The 25,102-nt window shown below is 48.1% G+C and overlaps 4 protein-coding genes across 4 annotated transcripts; 1 reads left to right on the top strand and 3 right to left on the bottom strand.

The window, feature by feature from the left end:
• Positions 1 to 9,300: 9,300 nt before the first annotated feature.
• SCP_1104290 (hypothetical protein) lies at positions 9,301 to 10,452 on the bottom strand (the record flags this gene model as incomplete). Its single annotated transcript, XM_027762864.1, has 4 exons — positions 9,301 to 9,366; positions 9,429 to 9,858; positions 9,911 to 10,265; positions 10,326 to 10,452. The coding sequence occupies 4 exons, from the start codon at positions 10,450 to 10,452 to the stop codon at positions 9,301 to 9,303; spliced, it is 978 nt and encodes a 325-aa protein (XP_027618665.1).
• Positions 10,453 to 13,197: 2,745 nt separating this feature from the next.
• On the bottom strand, positions 13,198 to 16,130 carry SCP_1104280 (hypothetical protein; the record flags this gene model as incomplete). The annotated part of the gene is made up of 4 exons (XM_027762863.1): positions 13,198 to 13,907; positions 13,965 to 15,348; positions 15,398 to 15,996; positions 16,052 to 16,130. The coding sequence occupies 4 exons, from the start codon at positions 16,128 to 16,130 to the stop codon at positions 13,198 to 13,200; spliced, it is 2,772 nt and encodes a 923-aa protein (XP_027618664.1).
• Positions 16,131 to 20,708: 4,578 nt separating this feature from the next.
• SCP_1104270 (hypothetical protein) lies at positions 20,709 to 21,252 on the top strand (the record flags this gene model as incomplete). The annotated part of the gene is made up of 2 exons (XM_027762862.1): positions 20,709 to 21,039; positions 21,095 to 21,252. 2 exons carry the CDS (start codon positions 20,709 to 20,711, stop codon positions 21,250 to 21,252), a joined length of 489 nt encoding a protein of 162 aa, XP_027618663.1.
• An 829-nt stretch (positions 21,253 to 22,081) lies between these two features.
• SCP_1104260 (hypothetical protein) lies at positions 22,082 to 23,554 on the bottom strand (the record flags this gene model as incomplete). The annotated part of the gene is made up of 3 exons (XM_027762861.1): positions 22,082 to 22,390; positions 22,446 to 23,440; positions 23,491 to 23,554. 3 exons carry the CDS (start codon positions 23,552 to 23,554, stop codon positions 22,082 to 22,084), a joined length of 1,368 nt encoding a protein of 455 aa, XP_027618662.1.
• Positions 23,555 to 25,102: the final 1,548 nt, after the last annotated feature.

Raw genomic sequence — 25,102 nt, 5'->3', positions numbered from 1 at the left:
AACTTACTGTGTAGCACAACATATATTTATTCCTTCCCTCTGGCACTATGTGCATGCTTTCTGGTATGTCCCCCACCCAGTCCGGAAGGGTTTCTAAAGAAGGCCAAAACTGGATGAACAAGTAGTCAATCCAAGGATGTGGTGTGTCTGCTGTATGGCTATGAAACTTCATGAGATATGCATGCAGGCCCTGGGGCTGGATGCTGTCATGGATGCAAGTCTCCCGGACATATGACCTTCAGAGGAATTTGAGGAGTAGCATAAACAGTCCTGTAGCCCTTAGTCTCCCAAAGCCAGACTACAAAATCAGTCCTATGAGAGGTTGGAAGGACGGTATGTAGCCCTTGAATGACTCGGAGAACGGGTTGTATAATATATCAAGATAGCCCACCATGACAATTTGTAGGTGACGGGATTCAAGCTAATTTTGTCTACTTTTTCGAGACGACAAGATCTATTCTACGAATGAACCAGTTTCGTACGAAATATATGTTGCGTGCCATTGAGTTGTGCACGCGCGTCGGTCACGCGGTGACCCTTGACCTTTTTGACCTTTCGGGGTCGGACGGGTCATGACCTCTGGCTTGACGGGGTCAGACCCCGTCACTGCCATCCCTGTTCAGATCGTCCTGAGATAATTTGAAGAATCATCTGAAAATTATCCGAAGATAATCTGAAAATTATCTACAAAATACAACTGTGAAATTGCCACCAGCCAGGATTGAACTCTCAACCTCATGGTAAATCACATGACATGTTTTCAACTCATGCTTTACACCAGATTCTTATGTTCGTCCCCACAACACTCGTGTTCCTGGGAGCTCTGGTGACACTTGTGTCGCCCGTGATTGGATGCTTACCCTACCCCGTGATTTTCGACGCGCTCTCGCTGAGCACGTCCTCCATGCTCTCACACTTGTTTCCTCCCAACCCCCTTCACATTTTGCACTTCCCATGTTCGCTTCTGATGGTTCCCTCATCCCCGCCGCACCCTCATTCCGTCAATTTCGTTCCGCCGTCTTTGCCGCAGCTGGTCCCACCTCCACTACCGTCTGCTCCCTTGCCTCCTTCTGCAATGGCACTTCTATTCTTCATGCCGAAGTCTACAGTCTCGTCGCGGCGTCCTTGCAGGCATCCACACCATCCTCACTTTCTCCTTCACCTTCCGCTCTGCTTTACACCGATCACCTCAACTCCACCCATATAATTAATGACTTCCTTTCCACATCTTTTCAATCCCTTCCCAATCGTTGGTCCTCCCTGCACGCTCATTGTACCGATGGCTCCATCAGATCCTCACGTCCTCATCCTCTTCCCCCCATCTCACCTATACTCCTGCCCACACTTCCAATCTGTCCCTCTCTTCCTGTGCAAATGCATTCGTCGACCAGCTTGCAAGTCACTCTCACTTTCAGCCACTTCCATCTGCTCCGATCCCTACCTTTATGGATGACTATACACTATTCTCGCACACTGACAGCTACATTGAATCCGATCTTTCTACCTCCATCTCCCGCGCCCTTATAGCAGCCGTTGTCGATGACAGTACATTTTTACCTCTCCGAACTCTCGCCCTGCCCATATACAACCCTGCCGCGCCACCCGAGCATCCCTACACCTGGGCATCATTCGCATATTCCACCCTCGTGCAGCTGTATGCCCGTTGTAGCCAACTCGACACTGCGTACTTACGCTTTGCATGCTTTGGCGATACTGCCCTGTGGTGTCGCTTCGGATGCGCCTCACTCGAGACACCACACCACGTCTTCGTACAATGCCCTGTTTTCAAAACCCTTCGTCTAACCAGTCAACGCGATGTCCTCGTGGATACATCCAAGCTTCTACATGGAGCTGAAACCACATCCCTTTCTGTGGACACCATCGACAGCGATCACTGGCCACAATACACGTCTCGATATTTCCTCGGCATTGTACCTCGTGTCCCAATCTCCTCAGCAGCTCTGTTGCATACACGCCTCTCTGCACGTCTTTCACAGAGCTGGCATACAGCTGCTATTCATCTCGCAGGCAGAATTTGGGGAGAATATAAAAGGCGTACTAATCCGACATGACATGCTCTACCCCCTCCTCTTCCATCTCTTCTGACCCATCTTACACATCTTACTTCACCCTTGTAATTACCTGTCATCTTGTCTCCTTTACTTCGTACATTACTTTTATCACTTTCCTTTGTCTCTCCCTACTTTACACTATTCCGTGCTACCGTACTGGCTGACGAGGTGCCTATTATGTACCTGAGCTATTGTATTAGCATAGTCAGCTAATCCAAATCGTTTCATCGTTTCACCACTGCACCATTGGGCCTTACAAGTAGTAAACCTTATATATAATATGCAACCTTCTTTTTTGAAAGTAACTTAGTCAAATTCTGACTTTCAAAAGACAGTAAGTGGAAAACTCTAAAGTTGACTATAAACAAAGATGGTTTTAAAACTTGTAGCATTCATGTAATAACTTAAACAGTCATTACAGCATGCTGTTGATACAGTTTAGCTGAAAATTTTCTAGTTTCTTAGCAAAACAAGTTAACATATAACTAAAGAATGGAGGCTAAGATTCTAAGAAGCTGGCTGTTAATTCTTTATTACAGTAGCTCATATAAGTCTATTAGACAGTGAATCAGTATTGACAGATAGATAGTAAATGTTTATAATTTATAACATACCTACTAGAGTAAGAATACTTACATCTTGTTATAGACTATTGTAATCTCATCTGAGATTTCAAGACATTATATAAATGCTACAAGCTTTAAAACCATCTTTGTTTATAGTCAACTTTAGAGTTTTTCACTTACTGTCTTTTGAAAGTCAGAATTTGACTAAGTTACTTTCAAAAAAGAAGATTACATATTATATATAAAGTTTACTACTTGCAAGGCCCAATGGTGTAGTGGTGTAAAGCATGAGTTGAAAACATGTCATGTGATTTACCATGAGGTTGAGAGTTCAATTCTGATTGGTGGCAATTTTACAGTTGTATTTTGTAGATAATCTTCAGATGATTCTTCAAATTATCTCAGCATGATCTGAAGGATGATCTTTGCTTATTAGACACAATTCTTATCTCTGCTTATTAGACACAATTCTTATCTAAATTACTGCTTATTAGTCGAAAAGATTATCTTTAATAACTGACATCACTGTTATGGCTGAGCTTAACCTTATATGCTGAATGTTGCACTATAGGAAAGGGTGCAATGTTCTTGCTCAGAGAGCAAGCTATCCCAACCCATAATTGACATGGCATCTTCTGCAGTCCGTCCTGCATGGATATTTATAGTTGTTTGTTCCTATGTGCAACTGTTATCTCTCCCTCCCAGTTGAACACTCATTGACTGCACTTGGGTTTTGCATGCTTAGGCTGGTTTTTGAAAGACCATGGTACATTCCAGCACATTCAGTGATGGTTCGAGTTGTCAGACCACCTAAAAAATCATACCCAATGTGCCTACAGGAATCGTAGCTGACCACTCTCTTCAATCACGTGCACAGCTGACTCACATTAATGAAAATTGGGACCTTTTGAGCACTCCAAAACCTGCAGCTTGCAACAGACGGGAGGTTTCCATAACATATCAGACTCCTGAGGATGCATTCTCTATATGTGTAGATATATCTTCCAATGTAAAAACTTACCCAGCACTGACAACATCAGAAAAACCCCACTTTTCCTTAAAAGGACACTTACATAACTTAAATGGACTTATGGTCCTTATTTAAGGATATAAGGACGAAAAGGGCCTAAGACATATTCCCTGAGTGTCTGAAATTTGACTTATTTGAACACTTATGGCCTTAAATAAGGGTTCTCAGACCCAAAAGTCTAAATAAGTCTATAAGAGAAAGTTGGGTTTTCCTGACAAACTTTTACATTGTATCTGGCAACCACTCTGTTCAATTATGCAGCTCAGTTCAGGTTCTCGCAGCGCATGATTCATGCACTCTGTCACCTTCCAGTGTGCAAGTGCCAAGATCTTCGCAATAATCAGCATGACCTTATCTGAGCAGCCCATCACCACATTCATGTGCAGGTCAAAGTGCCGCTGCGAGTTCACCCAGAAGTCTGCACCACCTGCGAAGAGCCACCAGTAGAGCAGCAGAAAGCGCTACAGCTGCATGGAATGTAATGCTCTAGAAGACATAACTTACACGCATCGTCAAAGGTGGATGATAGGTATGCAAGACCAACAAAATATAGTCTTCTCCTGCACATCCTTTTTTTAATACATTCACTATTCTATCTGTCCCTGTTACTTCCCTACCATCTACTGCACCAACATATAGAGACCAACAAAATGTGGTAGCTTTTTCCCCTGCAGTGTGGGTTTTTTTTGGTGCACCCACTATTCTATTTGTTTGTATTGCTACTGTATTGCCAATCTATACAAGTTAACAAAGTCCATTTAACCACATTGTCACCTGGTCATTATCATCGAGCATCTCTAAGCAAGATCTGCCGCCATCCAACGGTCCTTTGAGTATCAAACATTGTTAAAATATGTCAAAAACAGAACTTCGGCAGTTTACTGCTCACTGATACAGTCACACAGCATGATGAGATGTGTTTTATCTAATTAAGATGCGCTATTGATCATCCTCCTCACTGCCACTATCATCATTCTCTCCCTCCTCCACAGGCTTCATGATTACCTTTGGTCTTGCATAGGACTCACAATGTACTGTATACGGTTACGGTCGTAAAAGTACGTGGGAAATACTGTACAGCTCGTATTTGTGGTGCTGCTTACGGGGATTCTCTTATACGATACTGGCATGTCTGTACTTGCGCGTGTATTGGGGAAAATACACGTGATGTGGGTTGGAACCAATCGGACGCTGCTGCCGTTGGCTCTGGCCCTGGGTGCTTCATCTCGGCTGAAGCGCCGGATCACAGTCTGGGGAGGCTTCAAAATGTGACGGTAAACACGTATGCAGTTGTAAACGTACGGGTCACAGCGTATCGTATCAGTAACGTTTTCGGATCTTGCCGGGCATAAACGATGTGGTCCGTATCTGATACGAACTGGGATATTTCCGTAATTACGATACAGTTGCAAGCCCTAGTCTTGCAACACCTGGCTCCAGTGGACCTCAGACAGACTTCTTCCATACAGCTCTTCTTTTCTCCTGTTTTGCAGTATTGCGCTTAATCTCCTATTGTGCAACTTCCTCCTGCCACTCTTATCAGGAAAACCTAACTTTTACTTAAAGGTGTCCTTATGTGACTTAAATGCACTTATAGGCCTTAAATAAGGTAAAAAAGGACAAAAAGTCCATAAGTCATATTTCCTTAAAGACTTAAAAGTCGACTTTTGGAAACTTATAGGTCTTAAATAACGCAAAAAAGGACAAAAAGTCGGAATAAGTCCTATAAGTAAAAGTTGGGTTTTTCTGATGGCCTGCGGTGACACCCAAGTTCCTCTCCTTCTGCTCCACATCTGCCACTTTCCATAGCTGTATCATGTCTGCCCGGTCTTGTCTTGCAACCCTTCGAGTCTCCTTCTCTGCTGCCTCCTTTTTTTGGTCCTCACTCTGCTTAATCACGGCACTATAGAAGACATCATGTGTCAACAACTGAGGGAGTCTGGTCCCAACCAGTTTCACATTGCTCTTGTTCTTCTTGTTCTTCTGTGCAGCAAGCTGGCCTCTGACAGAATGCACATAGAGATCTTGCAAGATCACTGCAGACTGCATGTCAATAAGGAACTTCTTCTGGCAGTCTGCCTGCATATCTGACTCTCGAAGCGCATCTTGAAGCATATTTTCTCGGGAGGTCTGAAGCTCAAACATAAGGAGCGGTGTATTTCGCTGCTTTGTAGGTGAGATCAGTGTCACATTGAACCTCGGAATTTGCGAGGTTGATTGAATGACAGAAGAAGAGAGTAGAAATAATGCTGAAGTTGAAGCAAGTGTATTGAAGCCTGTGTGAACAGGTGAGAAAATCATTGTGTTAGATTTTGGAGTGATAGGAGTTGGCAGGGTGTTCTCATCGGTGTAGGTGTGTCACCATTGCACAGGCTCAGCAAGCTCTCTGAACATCTTTGAGACAGCTCTGATGGGACTTGTTTGTGCCTGTGCTAGAGAAAGATTGCTGCAACAGGATGTCTCGAGACTCAGGGCCATAATCTCTGCTGTGACAATACTAGCATCATATGGCCAGGCTCCAGTTTTGTGAAATGCACTTTGTATCATCTTGCTTATAAGCGCATGGACATGTGCTGCACCGTAAACTGTAAGGAAGTTTTCTTTGTGCTCTCTTTTATATCTGTCTCTTTCTTCTGACCAGCATATCTTGAGCACCCCAAAGATGGCAACATTTAGTCCTTAATAAACATGTGTACCATAAACTGGATAACACACAATATGAATTTTGTGGATTTGTGTATATTTCAGAAATCCTCGTGTGTAATGGGAGTTGTGTCTATTAACAAGGAGAAGATGTGCACAGAATCTGGCTTTGACCTTCATCTGCGTGTCCATATTTTTGATCCAGAGGACATTGATCTCACCATCAGTCCAGCCCTTCTTTTGATATCCAAGCCTAGATGATGTAGCATGTGAGTAAACTGATATATTGACCAGTGATGCACACATATAAGGCTTTAAGTGGATTTGCTTGTTGCCATTTCACTTGAAATGCCTGATCTTTAAAAATCACTGTAAAAGCAATCAATGAACCATCAGCACAGATTGTCACTATGATGGTGATATTTTCCTGATTTTCATCCTTCTGCTGATACTGAACCTTTTTCTCAGCACCTCCAATTACATGCTCTTGGGTCTCTCCTCATGGCTGAAAACTGGTCTCATCAGTAGCTCACATGGTGTCAGCCTCAATTTCTTCCTTGCAAATAATATTCCTGAGGAGCACAAATCATACAGCATTTGTTGTAGGGTTCACTGCTTAAGCTCGTGCAAAATCAAGTGGTCATGCCCAGTATGACTGGATCTCCATATGTTGTTTCAAAAATCGGTCTGTCAAGTTCTTTCTAACACCCATCACTGGGAATTTGGCACCATACCGAGCTCGGCAAATTTTATCAACATGTTCTTTAAGCCTGCAGTAACTGAAGGAAAAACTGTGAGCTGCAAGCTCAATTATGTAGTCTATAACCTGTTGCTCTTCTCCCTTTGTAAGCCAACACTTCTCCGCATTGGACTGACTCTTTAATTTGACCCCATTCACCCGACATAGATGCTCTCTTGCAATCTCTTTGCATATTCCCTCCAGCTCTTTGCGTGCTTCATTTGGAGGTTTGGCCTGTTCAGCCTCGTATGCTATGATAGCATATATCATGAGCTTGTCTAGTTTCTCATTGACTATATGAGCTTTCAGTGTAGCAGACTTGGCTCTACCAGGCATTATAACAAGCAGAGAATGTAATTTTCAAGTATCAAGCTGATATTGAGAGACACAACAACACAAAAACATTGGTGCTTACTGGCAGCAAGTGTTCAGCATGACAACATCTGTGTGACATGAGATTCTTGTTGTATTTCTCCATAAATCTTCAGCATTGAACTGGCTCTTTCCCTCAAGCTTGTTTTGTACAACTTGGCAGACGGAACTTCAAGAGAAACCCATTTAGAAGCTTGCCTAAGTTATATTGTACTTTTACAGTGTGTGACTGTGTCTCGATACTGGAAAAAAAATTTACTGTCTCCATAAAATCTCTATATGTTGGACTTCTTGACCTCTCTGCACTTCTTGAGTCCTCTCATATTCACACAAAAAGTGTGCAAAAGTGGTTCTGTAAGATTTAGATAATTTCTGGCCTCAGAAGTGAGGAGGAAAAATATTTTACATTGAGGTATATCAGTGAGTGAGGGTGTATCAGTGAGTGAAGGTGTATTAGTGACCAGTCCTACATTATAGAAGCCTGTGTGCCTACACTTGATAATCCAAACCTGCTTGGATCCTAAAAAATTCTCAATCACAAGACTGTGGTTGGCTGGTGCCACACAGCGGCATCTGTCTACAATGTTCAACATAGCTCGAAAAAATCCAGAAAAACCATGTGTAGTATTCAACGTGTCATCCTAACATTGTATGGAGTGCCAGAGACCATTGCACCAGGTGTTGCACAGCGAAACTAGAAGTGTCTAATTTTGGCATATTTAGGTCAATAATAGTACAGTGATTGGCATAAAAAACTGAAAATATCTCTGAAGAAATATTCCAAGGTAGGTTGGATGCTGCACTTGATAAGTTCTCAAGTTTGTAGCTCATACATAGGTATTGCTATATATGAGCTGTAGCTGTGGATGCCAGATGCTTGCTGACAGAAGCCACGGCCATGTGCACTTGCCTGGAAAGGAAATATTTGTCCTGAACAAATACAAGATTTCAACATGATTGTCAGTTTTTTATACAAACAACTGTATTTTTTTTGTTTTTATTGCAAGGGAGGTCAAAATCTGTCATAACTGCCTTATTAGGTATGAAAAGTTTTTCCGACATTAATCAGCTAAGTGCAGCAACTGGCACTGAGTGCAACCAGTGTTGTCACTAATGGTGTCAGACCCCCATCAGTCAAGAAAGGTCAGTCTGACCCTTAAGAGAGTCAGAAAACTCTGACCGGTCAGACAGTAAGGGTGAGAAATTGACATACGCGAGATTATTACTATTTTCGGATACATTCATCACTGTACGAAAGAGGCGCTGTCGCTGGTATGAATATAGGTACACTTAGATTGACTTAAAGAATGTATTAGCTCATACTGAGCCAGTTCCTCATCATAGTTTCGCATCCCACCGTGCCAATAAAAGTCCAAGCCTGCCTCACTGCCACCTGGAGGAGGAAAGATGAAGAGCTCATGCAGCAAGATAGCCGTCTTCCTGGAAGACCGAGGAGCTTCAGTTGAGGACCCAGCAGAAGACAAGATGAGAGGTCCCTCATTATCATCTCTTGCAGCAATTGCATCAGCTTGCAATTGCTCCGCAAGCTCTCGGAAAGAGCCACCTTCCAGGACATCACTTGAGCTGTCTGGTGCTGCCGAAAGTGGGATGGGTATTTCACCAAATTGAGATGGTGATTCCAAAGCTTGACCAGGATAATCCTCACTGAACTTGCACTTTTTCCATGTGCTTGTAAGGCCACAGCTGACATGGGATCTGTGAATGTCCATTTTGACTGCAGCAGTGCCATGGGTCTTGTGGCAATTCAAGCGATTCCGAAGCTTCATGTGTCCAATACCAAACACAGAATGCCCGTTCACAACTGGCAGAATTTGCAATAATGCTAAGTAATCACATAGCAAGTCTGATGACACCATTTTATCCAGGACAGATGTCGTCATTGGATCCATCAAGCATTGACCACAGAAGAACAAGATCAATGTCCTAATGTCAAATCTGGATCAGCAAACACTACTGCACAATGCTATAGGGTAAATTTGGCACACCTTTGACACCTTGTCCGCTGTCTCCTTTGTATAGTCCAACTGTATGAGTCCATCTGTGAATATATTCTTCGCTCTTGAGTAGTCGATCAGGCCCGACACAAAGTCATTTGTAGGAGCCTGTCCAAACACTCGCATGAATGTTAACTTGACCATCTCGAATAGTGCAGACTGTGTGAGCACCGCACGGTTGAAGCAACACCCTTGGATATAGGGATTGAGAAAGATGGCCAGGATAAATACATCCTGGTCTGCCTTCTTCCAACGCTTCTCAAGACTCCCCAGGATCTTTTCATGGACGTCACTTTCAGTATCGGCAGAGCAGTAGATACAGTAGAGGTTGCTGAGTGTCAATAACACATGATCTAGTCGAGTATGAGGTGCCTGTGTGATGTTTGCTGCAATTGCAAGTGGCTCAAGGTGTGTTCTAATTCTGTTATCATGTAAGTCACCTGTTGTGTTCACACAAACTTGGTGAAACATACCGGATGAGCTTCTTCCAGAATCCTTCATCCTTCACAACATCAAGGATACTTTGTGCCTTTGCTTTCACATCAGCTGTCCTCCCAGCACAGATCAGCAATTTATCTGCATTCCGAGTGCAACATAGCTTCATTGCGACAGACACATCCAGCAAATGAGAGACGGCAAGAAAGTGAGCCGTCCAATGTGTGATATGGGGCAAAATTAAGGCAAGAGTCTGTGTCCGATCAATGTAAGTCAATTCCTGCTCCTTGTCAAGGAGGTCCAATGCAACACCATGACTGTTGAACCACTTGACAATCTCGAGTGCTTGGGTGATCACCTCGAGTATCTCCGGAATGGTGAGATACTCACCCACTACCAAATTGATCTGATGTGACCAGCACACAAGGCAGATAATTCATGCCATGAGCACACTCAACAGCTGATGCATCTTCTTGCCATTCGGGCCATCATTGGTGCACCAGCCAATTGTTTTGACCCCGAACTTGTTAGACATGTAACTAATGTCAGATATGACAATCTCCAACAACTTCTCGCCCATTTTGGGCTCACCAGTCATATTATGTGTGCGTAAGAGGTATGCCTATCCAACATCAGAAGTGAGTCTTATCCGAGTCAATGGTGTGAATATCTGTCTGACTTACCTCATGCTCAACAGTCATCACTGATGTGACAATAGGCATTTTCGCGATGTTCTTCCAACCATCGCACTGCCCCGTCACAACCTTTCCTTCGACCTTGACCTTTGTTCGCGCCTCAACCTCAGCAACTGCACGATCAAGGTACCTCCCAGATAACATGCGATGATCTGGAACTTTCGAACCTGGGACCCACTTTTCTATAAACAGGTGTAGCTCGGGATTATCTGTGACATTCCAGGCCAATCCACTTGAGATGAACACTCTGCACATGTCTCGAGAAAAGTCTTGCTGACACACGGCTGTCCAAGGACTGGGAAGTGGTACGTCATCCAGACTGCTCATTTTGATCCTTTTCAACATCGGGAAGAAGCTGAAGGAATGGGTGCAACAGGAGTGTGTGTGGAAGATTGAGTGTTGATCAGAGATACCTCCATGGAGGGTATAGTGAGACCTAAGGGCTGATTTTCTTGATTCTCCTCAAGGAGCCTGGCCTCAACTTCCTGAAGAAGTTCTGCAGGTGTGTATGGGCACCCAGAGGCATGGGCCTGCATTACCCTCTAATTCCCCTTGATTGGCTGTACTCTGACACTCAACCAGTGCATGGCAGGAGCAGGTTCAATTCCGGGAAGTACAGAGCCTCTCGGAGCCATTGCTATGCCAGTATAAAGGTCAGTTTTATCATTCTTCGGTGCCATTGACAATACTGACCGAGAGCCCATAGTTCTTGATAGCCATGGGCCTTGATAAGATCTCCTCGTGCAATGCTAAGTTCATCGGCATACATATTTCCTCGCATGTGTGCATCGAGACACTTGCAGCACCAAGCATTTAGATAGGATCTGTTGCTGAGATACTTCGATTTATTAGACCAGAAGAGCTTCCACCATGGAGATTTTTGAGTCATATAAATTATACTGCTATAGATGTGTGTGGAAAATAATATTGTGACAGTATTCGAATGACTCTACAGTAGTACTACTAGTAGTACACGAAATATAATTCACGTGACCATTGACCCGTCTGACCGATGTGTCAATCAAGAGTCAGTCAAAGATTCACCGACTGCATTGATGGGGTCAGCCTGACTCTGCCAACACTGAATGCAACCAGCATTTGGCAATCTTTACCAAATGTTAGCTGCATCCAATGACTACTATTACGGAGGCCAGTGACCAATGTTAGCCCACACTGGCTGATACTGGATGCCAATAACTGCCATAGATAAATGGAGTCTGGCACTGAACAACTGTGGTGCTTCAGATTGTAATACAATACACTCACAAAGGGCTCAAAGTGTTATATATAACATAATTACCTTATAATTCCTTGTAATTACAGTCATTTGCATATGAAACTGGAAACATGGCAATGAAATCTTTTATTTGTTTGGGCCAAATATTGCCTTACAGTGCTTTGCAGCATGTCACACCAAAATTATATTTTTTGAATTCCCTTGTACTGCCAGGATTGCATCGTCCATCATGGCACTGCACTCAGGGAGGTAGACAGGCTGTGAAGACTGTGCCCAGGAATAGTGCAAGATAAGCTAATGTTTGAATTGGACATTTTTATAGTATGTACTAGAGCTATAGGTGCAACAAATAACAACCAAGCACTACAGAAAGACCTGACTTCTTCCACCTTTATACATTTGCTCTCAGGTCCATGTGCAGTATGTTATTTGGTTATGTCCGACCTCAAACAGAGAGGTTCAGAATTGCATAGCTGCATGCAGTGACTGAGGCCCACGATAATCATAGTTTTAAGATCAACTGTAAAGATCAGGCAGAGGGTCAGTAGGGATTTCTCTGTTGTTTAGCAGCTATAGTCCTCATACACATGAGCTCGGGAACTCTAGGTAAATGTCAGATTTGAATAGTACTGTGCAGTACATCGTGAAAGGGATGCTAGTGGTGAGCGATTGAGGAGGCACTTAGTACACTAGCAGTTCAAATAGGTTAGGGTTTATCACATATTTGGCTAAAACAAACAATTTATGTGGAATCGAGAATGCAGTTTCATGTGCAAACTGCAAAGCACTGTAATGAGTATCATTGAGTCCTCTCCGTGACTGAACATCACATACACTGTTTACTATGAGTCTCTAATTATGCACCAGCAATTGCGCGAGCTTATTCCTCACTGGTACCATTATGACAAGTTTCCTTTGTCCAACATGGTGCAGGTGTCTTGATATCACAAATCTACCATTTATGAAATTATGTAACTCTACCGAGGGATATTGCCAGATCACCAACAAAGTACACTGGACTTCACTGGCAGTCACTGGATGTCAGTGATGGACCACTGATATCTAGTGGATGTTAACTAACTGCCAACAAATGCCCCCAGAGTCTGGCAGCATCTACAACATCCACCAGCTTTTCCACCAGCCAGCATATTACTGTCAGTAGGATGTATTGTGCTGATATAATAGCTACATGATGAGAGTGTAGAAAACGCAAAGCAGAGTCTACATGGACTTGGTCACCTATTCTATTGAGTCAATGGAATAGGCGACCAAGCCCGTCTAGAATGCATTTTCTACACTCTCATCATGTAGCTATTACATCGGCAGCCACTTACACTCTCAGCTGCCAACACAATAAGATAGACTCCAGCTCAGAGTATACACATTCTCCATGTCAATCAAAAATCATTAGATCATCCCCCGCTCCTTCCTCCATCCGCTGCCCAATGAACGGTGTCACCGTAGGTCCCTCACCTCTGTCCGTCTCATGCTGACCTTCCACCAAATGCATTAGATGGCGTAACGCCTCCCGTGATGGCTCGCCATCTCCCCTCTCCGTCGGCGGGTTCAACCCCAATCCTGTTCTTGAAAGCAGCGGCGGCATCTCTTCTCCACGTAGAGGGCGCGCGGTCAGCGGTTGCGGCGCCCACGCGCCTGCAGGTGGAGGCAAAATGGGCGCCCTCGGCGTCGGCGGTGGCGCATTGAGCGCCGCAAGCGTAGCGTTGGGATCAATACCTATCGCAGACACCGCCGTACGCATAGGATTCTGAACGGTACCGCCAGGGGCACGCACACCAAGATGCTCGGCCAATCTTGCCTCTGCTGCCACCGCCCGTGCATGCCGCTCGCGCTCCCTCTCAGCTCTACGCTCCGCACGTCCCGTAACCGTGCCGCCTGCTGTTGTCGTCACTGCAGACCGTGACGAGCCCTCGCCGTGCCCATGATGGTGGTCCCCGTCCTCCTCCGGATCCTTCGCGCTACACCAGAACCGATGACCCTCGCTCCAAGCCGTGCTCTGACACTCCTTGCCGCAATACTTGGCCTTTCTGCATCGCCGGCATTTCGCAAACTCCCGCGGGAAGGTTTCCCATTTTCCGCACAACACTGCAAACGCATCGCAATTAGTGTGACAGCACCATGCACGAGGTCCACGAAACTTACTGTTAGCGCACTGTCGAATCCCACCGCGGCTGTCGTCCTTCCTACACGCATTTCGCATGATAACGCCCGCCCAATACTGGATCTCTGGAGGGAGTGAAGGCGGAGTGTTAGGCGAGTCCAGCTCCGAAGAACTGTGCCTGAATGTGAACCTCTCCACCAGCGAGAATACGTTCGTCATATGCTGGGGTGGCACAGGAGATGTAGATCCTGATGCCCCTGGACTTGCAGGAGCCTTTTCCTTCTCCTTTCCGCGCCCAGTCGCGGATGCAAATGCCCTTAAGAACGAATTCGGTTCCTTCACAGGCGTTTGCACAGACGAACTCGATCCGCTCACAGAGCTCGACGAGGATGGGTTTGTCATGCTCGATCTGGTACCGCTTGGTCCAGGCACTGCCTGAGACACGCGGCCGTCTCCTGTGGGGTAGTTCAGACTTGCCGGGTGGAAAGTCGGGCGAGGCTTGTAGAACGCCTGACGGACGTACGGATACTTGCTGAGATACGCGAGAAGTTGCAGGCTGAGAAGGACATCTTCGTCGCGATATGGGCCAAACTCTTCGCGGGGATGGTGATGCGTGTGTTGTCCCGCAGCGCCAGTGGGACCTGCAGCCGCGCCCGTCGGAGGAGTGTTCGTGCCTCGATTCGCGTGCGCACGCCCGGTGCCCGGTGCGACTGTGCGTGCAGGCTCACCAGGACCTGTAACGCGCAAGGTAGGGGTTGTTGTAGGAGTGGCGATTGGGATCATCATCGGCAGAGTTGCAGGCCTCGCACGAGGCGTACGCTCGCCTGCAGATCCGTGCATGTCTGTGACCGCTCTGCCTGCCGGGTTGTCAATTGCACCTGGTGCTCCAGGAGGCGCACCCATCGCTAGATCGTCGTTCTGCTCTAGAGATACAACCCCGTCTTCCACGCTGACGCCCTCACCGAGGCCACCCTGTTCGTTGATGATGATGTGCGCGTCGGTATTCAGATCGGGAGATGCAACAGTCGCTGTCGCAGAAGGGGTGTCCGAAACTATACCTACAAGCCTACGAGAACGCACGGGTACAGCCCGCACAGTCCCAGTGTCCGCGGATGAGTCACGGCGCTCCGGAGAAGGCGAGACTGAGACAGAAGGAGGGTCGATCTCACGGCTGCTCTCGCGGTCCATATCCACGTCTCCGTCGTCTTCTGTCTCGGTCTCAGGTCGAGAGTTATCCGCAGAAGTCGAAGCCGACGGCATGAATGGACGACTGCGCCGGTGGGTGCTGCTAGTAGCATGTAATGTTGTCGAGCGTGCAATGATGGTTCCGCTGCGTCCTCTGATGCCCCCAGGAGTAACGGCGGTCGATGTATCTGTTGGTGTATCAGTGTCTTCGGTACTTGTCTGGTCAATATCCATAGAATCCTGCGAAGATATCAATGCACAGAACATCGTATACGAACGGATCACGCACATCTTGCCCGACATCTTCGCCAGTCGCAGCACGCTCAAGCCTGATGGCACGGTCAAGGGCGATCTGGCGCTGAAGTGCCCTGTCGAGCTCCGCAGTGTGATCGCGCGACCGCATCTCGGCCTGAGCCTGCCTCCGCGCCATCCTCCGTTCCCGCGTCTCCCGTGGCATGCCATTCGCGCTCACGTTGGGGCCGACGGCGAAGCCCCTTCCGGCGAGCCATGCTTCGAGTATGCAGCCGACAACATCGAGCGTACCGGCTTGGACGACGCGGCTCCGGATCGGCTCGCTTCCACGCACACCGATATTCACAACGCACTGGAGAGCGAGTGAAAACCGCTGTTGAGCACTGCGGTCGAAGGACTTGGGGATGAGAGTGGGCACGGGCTTTGGGGGATGGGATGAAGGAGATTGGAGACCGTAAAATAGTGCCGGATTCTCAGGAGGTGGCGGACAGATACAAAAATCGTGAATGATACGGACGAGTCGTTCGAGGCCGCCGTCCATGGTCATGATCTCGCGGATGCGAGGTGAGGTGGATGTGAGGTAAGTGAGGTGCGTAAGCGAGTTGAACAGCGGCAGCGGCGCATTCGTATCCAGCGCTGGCGGTGCCCAATACACGTCAGCAATATCCGGCGAGTCAAAGACAGTGCGCACCTCTGCGATCATAAAGCTGGGAGGTTATGCAAACGCACGCCCTGTTCTGGGCGGGAAAGGCAAAGTTGGATTCGCGCATGGAGCGATAAGGAATGGGGGGATAGATGTGCCAGCGATGTAGAAGATGGAGACGGGTGTGTCAGTCTCCTCCTCTTCGTCGTCGTCGTCGTGAGCGTCGTCGTCGGTGTCGGCGGCGGTGGGTGTTGGTGTGAGCGGTCGTCTGCCACAACTGGGATCTCTGCCTGACTGATCTTGTATGGCCGTATTTGGCTGTGGCTGCCCCCTTTGCTTCCCATATCCAGATCCCCCGCGGCTTATCCCCGCACAGCCAGGACAGCGTCAACTTCAACCTTACGATTATGGCTCGGGCTGACGTGCTGAAACTTCCAATCGCATTCCAACGTGAAATACTAGTGGGATCGTCTCATACCCAGACCGACGAATGTAAAGCGATAAGTGACCGTTCAGTAAAACAGAACCACCCTGTTACACAGGAACTGCGTGAGAGGGAAGTACTACGGCCGGTTGAACGTGAATGCTATATTCCACTAAAATCCAGACAAGTGCATAGTATGTATAGAACATTCGAGTTACCAAAAGGCTGGAGGATGAACACAATCAAAAAGGAACAAAACAAGTTGCATGACCGGGAGGACCGCAGAATAACAATATGCATCATGTTTGCCCTTCATGTCCATACTGCACGCTGATGCATCGTACTATCCCTACATCAGCAAATTCTTTACAAGGTTAGTTACCACCACCCAGCACACCTACTAGGCGAGTCAGAAGGAAGGCGATCACTATCGACTGAAGGAACAGTTTCATCACAAAGTGCGAAGCATCAACCGCACTTGCCTCGCTTTGACCAAGCCCGAGAATGTCTCCGCGCTTGCAGTGCTCCGCCCCACAACAGGTTCTCACCACGGCATGAAATAGCGCACGATGCTGACTACAACCTTCATGATTCTGAGGTTGACTAGCACAGAGGCGCAGCATCAGGTAACGCTGTAGGCAGCTCGATGGGGGCGTCGCTCGTCGTTGAACTGTCCGGTTGGACAAGGGACTCGGCGCTGGCCTCAACCTCGACCATGCGTGAACCCAAGTTGTTGAAGGATGCACACCGGGAGGAGGTGCAGTCTAAGCGACTCAACACCTAACGCTGGTAGAGGTCGGATTAGGACTGGTGACTATGGCGATGCTGATGAATTTGCAGTACGTCAGTACTAGTATGACATACTCCTGTAGTTGAATATGGACATATTCATGCGTACCGGAACTTCAGCGTCGAACACGGCAAAATTGGAGCATGCAGCTCAAGATGTTGACGAACATATTCGAGGAGGAAAGAAACCTGCACGAACCACCAGTGATTTAGCCATAGAGTCCTGGTAAGTTTCCTCGAATTTTGGTCTCAGGAGTTAAAGGGCGGGAAGGGTATTAGATGATACGAGAACCACAAGTGTTGTGGGCATCGCATTTGGTAAAGTCGTCACACTGCGGAGGAAATAATGATGATCGCACAAGAATCATGAGGGACCGGCGAACCTTGCTGCATCGTACAACACACGGTGCGCAAGCGCCCTACACTTCAACGTCGGCGCCGCGCTGGAGGAAGGGCGCCTCGAAAGCGAGGGTCTACCGATGCTGAGTGCTGAGCGTCCAGATCCGCAAGGGGCGCGACCGCTGCGCTCTACGTGGCCGATGACATTGCGGATATCAAGGTCTCAGAATAGAAGTGGTATGCACTCCGGTGTTGAGATCCTAAGGACGGTCGACATCGCAGAGAAGGCATTCAAGTTTCGTGACAATTCATTGATCAGCAACGTCTTCCAGCCACCATCCACGCGAGCCAACGTCCGTACTGAACACGGACGTATAGTACTTGTTCCGAACACCAGGTATCCGCGCGTGGGCAAATTGGGTGCGAGGTTAGCTACCATCGTACCTTAAGTGTTAACTTACGGACAGAACTCGGGAATATAGCAAGATTACGAGAACTAGACATTGAAATCTTTAGGTGCGCTTTCTCGACATGCAGCCTTATCGAACGGTCGATTATCAAGGTTTTGAGGCATGTCTGTGCAAGATAATCGAGCCTGGCTTTTCCTGGCCATGGGTGAAGAATTTCGTCGTTCGTGACAAGTACGAACTGCTGGGGCTGCTGAGTTAGTTCATGGGCATTACGGTTGGACAGAGATAGCGGTGCTAAAACCATAGGATCAGAACAACATATCGGAGGAAACTGACAGGCATGTAGATTTCGCGAGAACGCGCGGGTGGTAGCTGATCATGAGGCCTGAGTGGCCCTCGCGCATCTGCTCAGCCGTCTTCCAGATCACCGAGCGAGACATGGACAAAATCGTGGACAAGAGGCGGCCGCCAAGGCTTCTCACCTAGAACGAGAGGTAGAGGCGCAGCACGCATCGGAGATCTCGGCGGGAGAGAATGTCGGTCGAGTGACGTGGAAGAGGTCTGTGTGATATGGAATATAGGTGATCCGGGCTGCTGGGAGCGACGCGCAGGGCGGCTTGAAAAAGCGACGGACGGCGGTGCGGCAGGCTCCTCCCTCAGGTACACAGGCCGACGGGGAGCATTCTCGCGAAGCAACTCGACGTCGGAGGCTAGATCGGAGCGATACTGATGACTTTGATCCGGGCTACGCACTCGGTGAAGAGGGCGTGAAAGTCGGTGTTTGCAGAGAGACGCATGCCCAGAGGTCGTTTCGTATGGTAATGACCGTGATCGGGGTGTAGGCATGAACCTCGAGGAGCCTCTGAAACGTTCTGGTGGAAAATGTTGGGTTTCATTGACGACGGCAGCGCTTTGAGGAAAGATACCACACTGCCCATTGCAACCTGTCAATAGTGCGCCCACTGCCGACCGTTAATTGAAACTCAGGGAACTAGGACCAGGACACTGACGCGGATACACAATAAAATGGTCTCGAGTTGAAGACATGTACGCGGAGCTCCTCCATCGCTTATGACTCTGAGGCCTTGGAGTCCATTCCCTACAAATGATACATCAGTATGACTATAATTCTAATTCGACGGGATGAATCGAGGGTCTGTGAATGACACTGCAGTGCGAATGGAAGAGCTCACGGATATAACATCACCGCAACCGTCCGACGTTCACGATTTCAGTGCTCAACATTTGACTGCCAAGGTTCATTTATTCACAGTTCATGATCATATGAGCATCATGCGACCAGAACCGATGAGACTTTTTTTTCTACATCTACATCGGCCAAAAGTCCACCGACACTACGAGCTATCCCCGCTCACCATCTGTTAAGGCAAAGGATCAGCTCACACCGAAACACATACATAAAGTCGACGCACGTCCTACCGGTAGTCCTCCTTCTCAACCCACCTCCTGCCGTCGACCTTGCGCACGTTGAACTGCCACGTCTGCACATCCATCCACTGGTCCTGGGGGAACGAGTCTCAAAAGCGTACATATACCTCGCCCGCGCCATCAAAGAAATGGCCTGCGATGCATGATCCTGACCGAGGTATTCGCGTCTGTAGACAGAGCGCTCAACGACAACAGGAGAAACGCGACACACCACTAATCCGCGTCGGTCAACAACTGCTCACACAGCTCCCTGTCCCGCCAAACGTCTTTGTCCTTGTCAGCGTGCGTGAGATATCAATTCTTGTCTTTTCTACCACCTCGAAGTAAAACCAATGCACAAGCAAATTCAGCTCCGTGCCCGAGTGCATAGCGTGCGCAGTACGTCTGCGACAAATGTATGTGTGTGCCGTGGCGCGACGGGCTTGTTGACGGGTGCACCAGCCACGCAGTCACGCGTTGGTAGTCGCGCAATAATAGCTTGAGCGGCGCGTCCTTGGGCTTCATATATTCGCGATGAGCACAGTATTGCTGGATTCTTCTTTTATCGCCGTCACTTGTATAAGACTTAGAGATATGGAAATGGAGACCGAGTGGGCAGAGGATGAAATTTTCCCACCCGATGCGGCAATAGGCAAGCCTTTTCGGGACGGTGGGCATTAATATGCAGATGTGGCAGATTGAGTAGGATGGATCGAGAAGGCTTGAGGAAGACCGAATCCTAGCCTTGCGCACAAGCGATTAGAAGTGCGCGCGTTGGAATGTTGATGTCCCGAAGTTTCATTCTGAAGCTTGCACATAGCATGCTGATTTGCTGACGGACTGGACCGACGCACAGGATAAATATCAAGCCGGCGTCGAGCCGCAAGTTGTCTTCCAGGGTGCACTCGATATATCTAGTAGAACTAAGAGGGCACAGTAGGAACGTGGCCCATCGTGCATAATATTGGTGGTTCCATGAATCTTAGGTACGACTCAGAGTCGGAGGTGCTGTATTGACGGTGAGTATTCAAAGACGCCGCTGCACGCTCGAACAGTCGCGAATCATTTCATTTTAGTTTATACCAAACAGTCTCGCTTGAATAAACGATTATATGGGGCACATCAGTCCGTCCGTGATAGACTCTGTGAGCGCAGATAAAGATACGTACCGCTAAGCAAATTCTGCGCGAATGTAGCTAGCCGATACTTGTAACTTGTCAGTTACTTGGTGTGCCGAAACAGCCTTCCTCGGCCACAGTGGTTGGATGATGACGTCTAGCGCTTGCCCTATCAATTACTCTTCGTTCCTCCCATCATGCCGCACCGTCCGGCTACAAACTTGTTCCTCTGGAAAGTCACTGACGGCACATATCTCTCCGGACTTAGCGATTTTCGAGCCCTGTTCTCCACTGGTATCCTTAAGATTCAAATTCTGGATATCAACTCGGACTTGGTTCAAGCAACACGACGACACAAATCCGGTGAACCGTCGCAACCGTCGCAACTACGATCAGACCTCTCCATGCTCCCGGGCGCAGATTTCACCGATGCAAAAACGTGGGATCAAGTCAGCCGCTTTCTCATCATAGCATACACGGATAAAGTTATCCATGTCAAAACGGGAGATGTTTTCATGGTCATACTGGGTATGAGTCCGCCCCGCACATCTGCCACCGTGGAAAGCAGTTGAGCTATGACTAGGGACAATCAAGATCACACCGAGACCCGCAATACCTCACGATGTCCATCGGGCCGATGATGTCCTTGTGAAAGAGAGCCACAGCAAGCCCACGCTTGCCATGGATCAGGCAGCCGTTCTTGCGGTGGAGAACCAGGCGGACGGTAGTAATGTCTCGTGAGGTGAGATATCACTTTGTTTTAGGATATGCTGCCTATCTGCATGCATCTTGCACACAGAGTCTGTTACGTCGCACGATAGGAGGGTCCACTCCGAGTATGGTCAGAAGCAGCTCCTTAAAGTGTGAGTAAATGACACCTCTACTGCATTCTCGAGAACTGACGACCGCAGTCGTGATCAGTGTCACTTTGTACAGTAGTTATATGCGACGCAGATGCACTGCGATTCAGGCTCACAAGCGATGTACGTTCTCCGAATAGCCTCCATCTTCAATTCTTGTAGTTCAATCCTGTTCGTGCTGCCAAATTTGAGCTCCGCATATCATAGGCGGGTGACTGTCCCCATCACCAGCGTCCTGGCAGCAATTTCCAATGTCCCAGAACAAGATTTGCTGTGGCGGAGGCTCCTCTGATTGCGTATGTTCAACAACTTTACAGGACGAAGGTGTTCGGAACACGTGAGGGATGGCAGAAATGGTTTTATGGCACATTCTTGCGAAACATATTGCATTGGAAAGCATTATACAGCAGATGACTCCTCGGTGAACGTCGTCTACATTTAACAAGATCTGGCGGGACCCCGTCCTGCAGCAATTCACAATGCACCCTATTAACGCCCGGACTATTCGCACATAACACAAAGGCTAGAAATGCGTAAATTACCCGTCGAAGGGAAATGTGAAAAATCAGACCGAAAATGCAGTGGCAGCAAGAGCTATCAACTGAGTAAGCGAAGATTTGAAGGGGCACGCATACCGATGAGTAAACTGAGCTAAGAACCTCAGCAGCAGCATGCGAAAAACTGCGTCAAAAAACGTACCAGGAGAATTATCACGAGCTACCTAGATTGTAAAGCCGCAGCTCCAACTCCTCACCTTGCCCTCGGGAGAGCAAGTCGAGTTGGGGAACATCGCCATCGCGGGACACCACGCAAAACCACCGCGGAACACGCCTTTCATCTCTCCATCCCAGCGATGAGTCAAATCCAACATATCCCAGCGTCGGGAGCGTCGCTGCAACCTGCTGCGCGAGACCCAGGAGGCGAGCGAGATCACACTGCGGTTCCGTCATCCAGCTGCTGTGATAGCAGATACAGAGCGCGGTCAGTTGAAGACCATGGAGGTCTCGGGCGATGGAGAGCTGAACAACAGAAGCCAATTAAACTTTCATCCTACAGCAGCCTCAATGCACTCACCGACTGCTGATGCTCGGTATCGGCGTCTGCGTGGGTCACGACCTTCAAATACTTCAACCTGGGTGTGAGGTCTTGCAAATGTGGGATAAGACGTGGACGCCATGTGCTGAATGAAAGCACCACGGGTGACGTGTGCCGAAGCATGTGGAGCACCATATTCGACAATCCATCTGGATCACCGAAGTCGTCCTCATGTAGGAGGAGTCGGCGAACGCGAGAGAAGAGCGTAAACGGGAAGTTAGACTCCACCTCGTCCAGGGAGGCCCAATGAGGACGTGTGTCGTAAACGCCACCACAGTTGAGTTTAAAACGTCGGACGTTGGGGAATGCGCGTACGAGGTGATAGAGTGACCTACACCCGTCATGGAGCCGAACACTCAGAGAGTGCACATGTGGCCAGACATTATTAATCCCAGGATTTAGACTCTGAATGGGGCTGAAATCAAGTGTCTCTAGACAGCCAGTCAGGTTCTCCAGGGCATGCCAGAAGGGCACTTCGTCGTCATAGGGAAAGAGGGAGACCTTGAGATAACGCGGGCGACTGACCATGTGTGTCAGCACTTCAAGGAATTTTGAGCCCACTCGGAAGTACGAGATGCGCTCGAGGTTTGGAATGGCAGCCAACGCGCTTCTGAGCGACGGCAGAGATCGGAGGAGATCATGCTCGTCTTCAATACTCAGCGACCTCAGAGATCCCGCACCACGAAGTACTTCGATAAATGCAGGGATGCATTCAGAGTATTCCTGGCTGTAACGCAGTGAAACTTCAAGGGCCTTTATGTAGAGCTTGCGAGATGGTTCTGCCAATACAAAAGAAGAGAATCCGATAAGCTGCCGCCAGCTGTTGATGGTCACAATGGAGAGGTACTGGCAGACAGCGGCATCATACAGATAACGACATGTTTGTGCCAATCGCCAGGCATCAGGTGAGGGTATGAAGGATATGATGATCTCGAGGACATCGTCATTCAACGATAAGAACGACATCGTTTGCGCTGGGTCAGCAGATAAGTAGGAAAATTTCGAGAGAAACCACGTCACTTACGGATGTGTTCATCCAGCCGCGAAGATGAGAAAGCGCGTGAACCTGTGGAAGAGCACACCGACATCTATGGCAACTAAATAAGTGGTCTAGACGAGGTGCAGTTCAAAGAAAGGTCAGCCCGTGCGTGAGCCTCGTGGCGTCAACTTCAACCTTGCGATTGGCTCCGGCTGACTAGGTTGTGCTGAAACTTCCAGTCGCATTCCGACGTGAAATACTGGTGTGATCGTCTCATACCCAGACCGACGAACGTAAAGCGATAAGTGACCGTTCAGTAAAACAGAACCACCCTGTTACCGAAGAACTGCGTGAGGGGAAGTACTACGGCCAGCTGACATTGCATATGAAACGTGAATACTATATATACAACTAAAATCTAGGCAAGTGCATAGTATGTATAGAACATTCGAGTGCCGAAAAGGCTAGAGGATGAACGCGATCAAAAAGTAACGAAACAAGTTGCAGTGCTAATGTGGAGGATCGCAGAATAACGATGTGTACTCTGCACTTCAAGTCCATACTGAACGCTGACGCATCGTACTTGTTCCATTACAGGAACATCCCCACATCAGCAAACTCGGTACAAGGTTAGTTACCACCTAGCACCCAGCACACCTACTATGTGAGTCAGATGGAAGGCAATCACTATCGATTGAAGAGATTGTTTCATCACATAGTGCGAAGCATCAACTGCGTTTGCTTCACGTTGACCAAGCCCGGGAATTTCTCCGCGCTTTGCAGTGCTCCACCCCACAACAGGTCATCACCATGGCGTAAATTATTCTAGCGCACGATGCAGACTACAACGTTCGTCTTCATCTTCTTGATTATGAAATTGACTAGCACAGAGACGCAGCGTCAGCTAACGGATCTCTCGCGCATCCTACTAGTTTAGGGGTTTCCCTGGTCAGTGACTGAAGAGACACGTCAGAAAAAATGACTCTTTGAGAGACGGTACTAGTAGTTGTCAATAAAGGCCAGCCCAATGACGTCTTCCTAACTCGCTTTTCTCCAGACATGCAGAGCCTGTTGCATGCTGTTAGAAGCGGTCACAAGCCACGTAGGTACACCGGTTTTCATGGATGCTTTACGAGCACTCACCGGAGGGGTGAAGGCGGATGCGCAATCCCGACGCTCCTACTTGCACACTAGACCACAGACCAGGCCGTTCTACGAGTGTTTGAGTCCTCAGTCATTGCGGCGTACCTGCTGAAAAAAAAAAGACCCGCTGTGGACCAGCCCTCCAGTACAATGGGACATTGTGCGCATGGTCTTGATTGAAATGTTGTGAAAAATTGATGATTGGAATTGTCAGATGGCGGTCCGCCCTGGGATCTCCCGAGGTGGGGGCGGTGGTGGGGAACTCGGGGCTGGTGGGTGTGGGCAGCTCGAGGGGCGTCGCTCGTCGTTGAGCTGTCCGGTTGAACAAGGGATTCGGCGCTGGCCTAAACCTCGACCATGCGTGAACCCACGTTGTCGAAGGATGCACAACGGGAGGAGGTGCAGTCTAAGCGACTCAACGCCTAACGCTGGTAGAGGTCGGATTAGGACTGGTGACTATGGCCATGCTGATGAATTTGCAGTACGTCAGTACTAGTATGACATACTCCTGTAG

Source organism: Sparassis crispa (assembly GCF_003851025.1).
Source record: "Sparassis crispa DNA, contig_000011F, whole genome shotgun sequence".
Classification (NCBI taxonomy): domain Eukaryota; kingdom Fungi; phylum Basidiomycota; class Agaricomycetes; order Polyporales; family Sparassidaceae; genus Sparassis; species Sparassis crispa.
The sequence above is the reverse complement of the archived record's forward strand: the minus strand, read 5'-3'. Positions and strand labels throughout refer to the sequence as shown.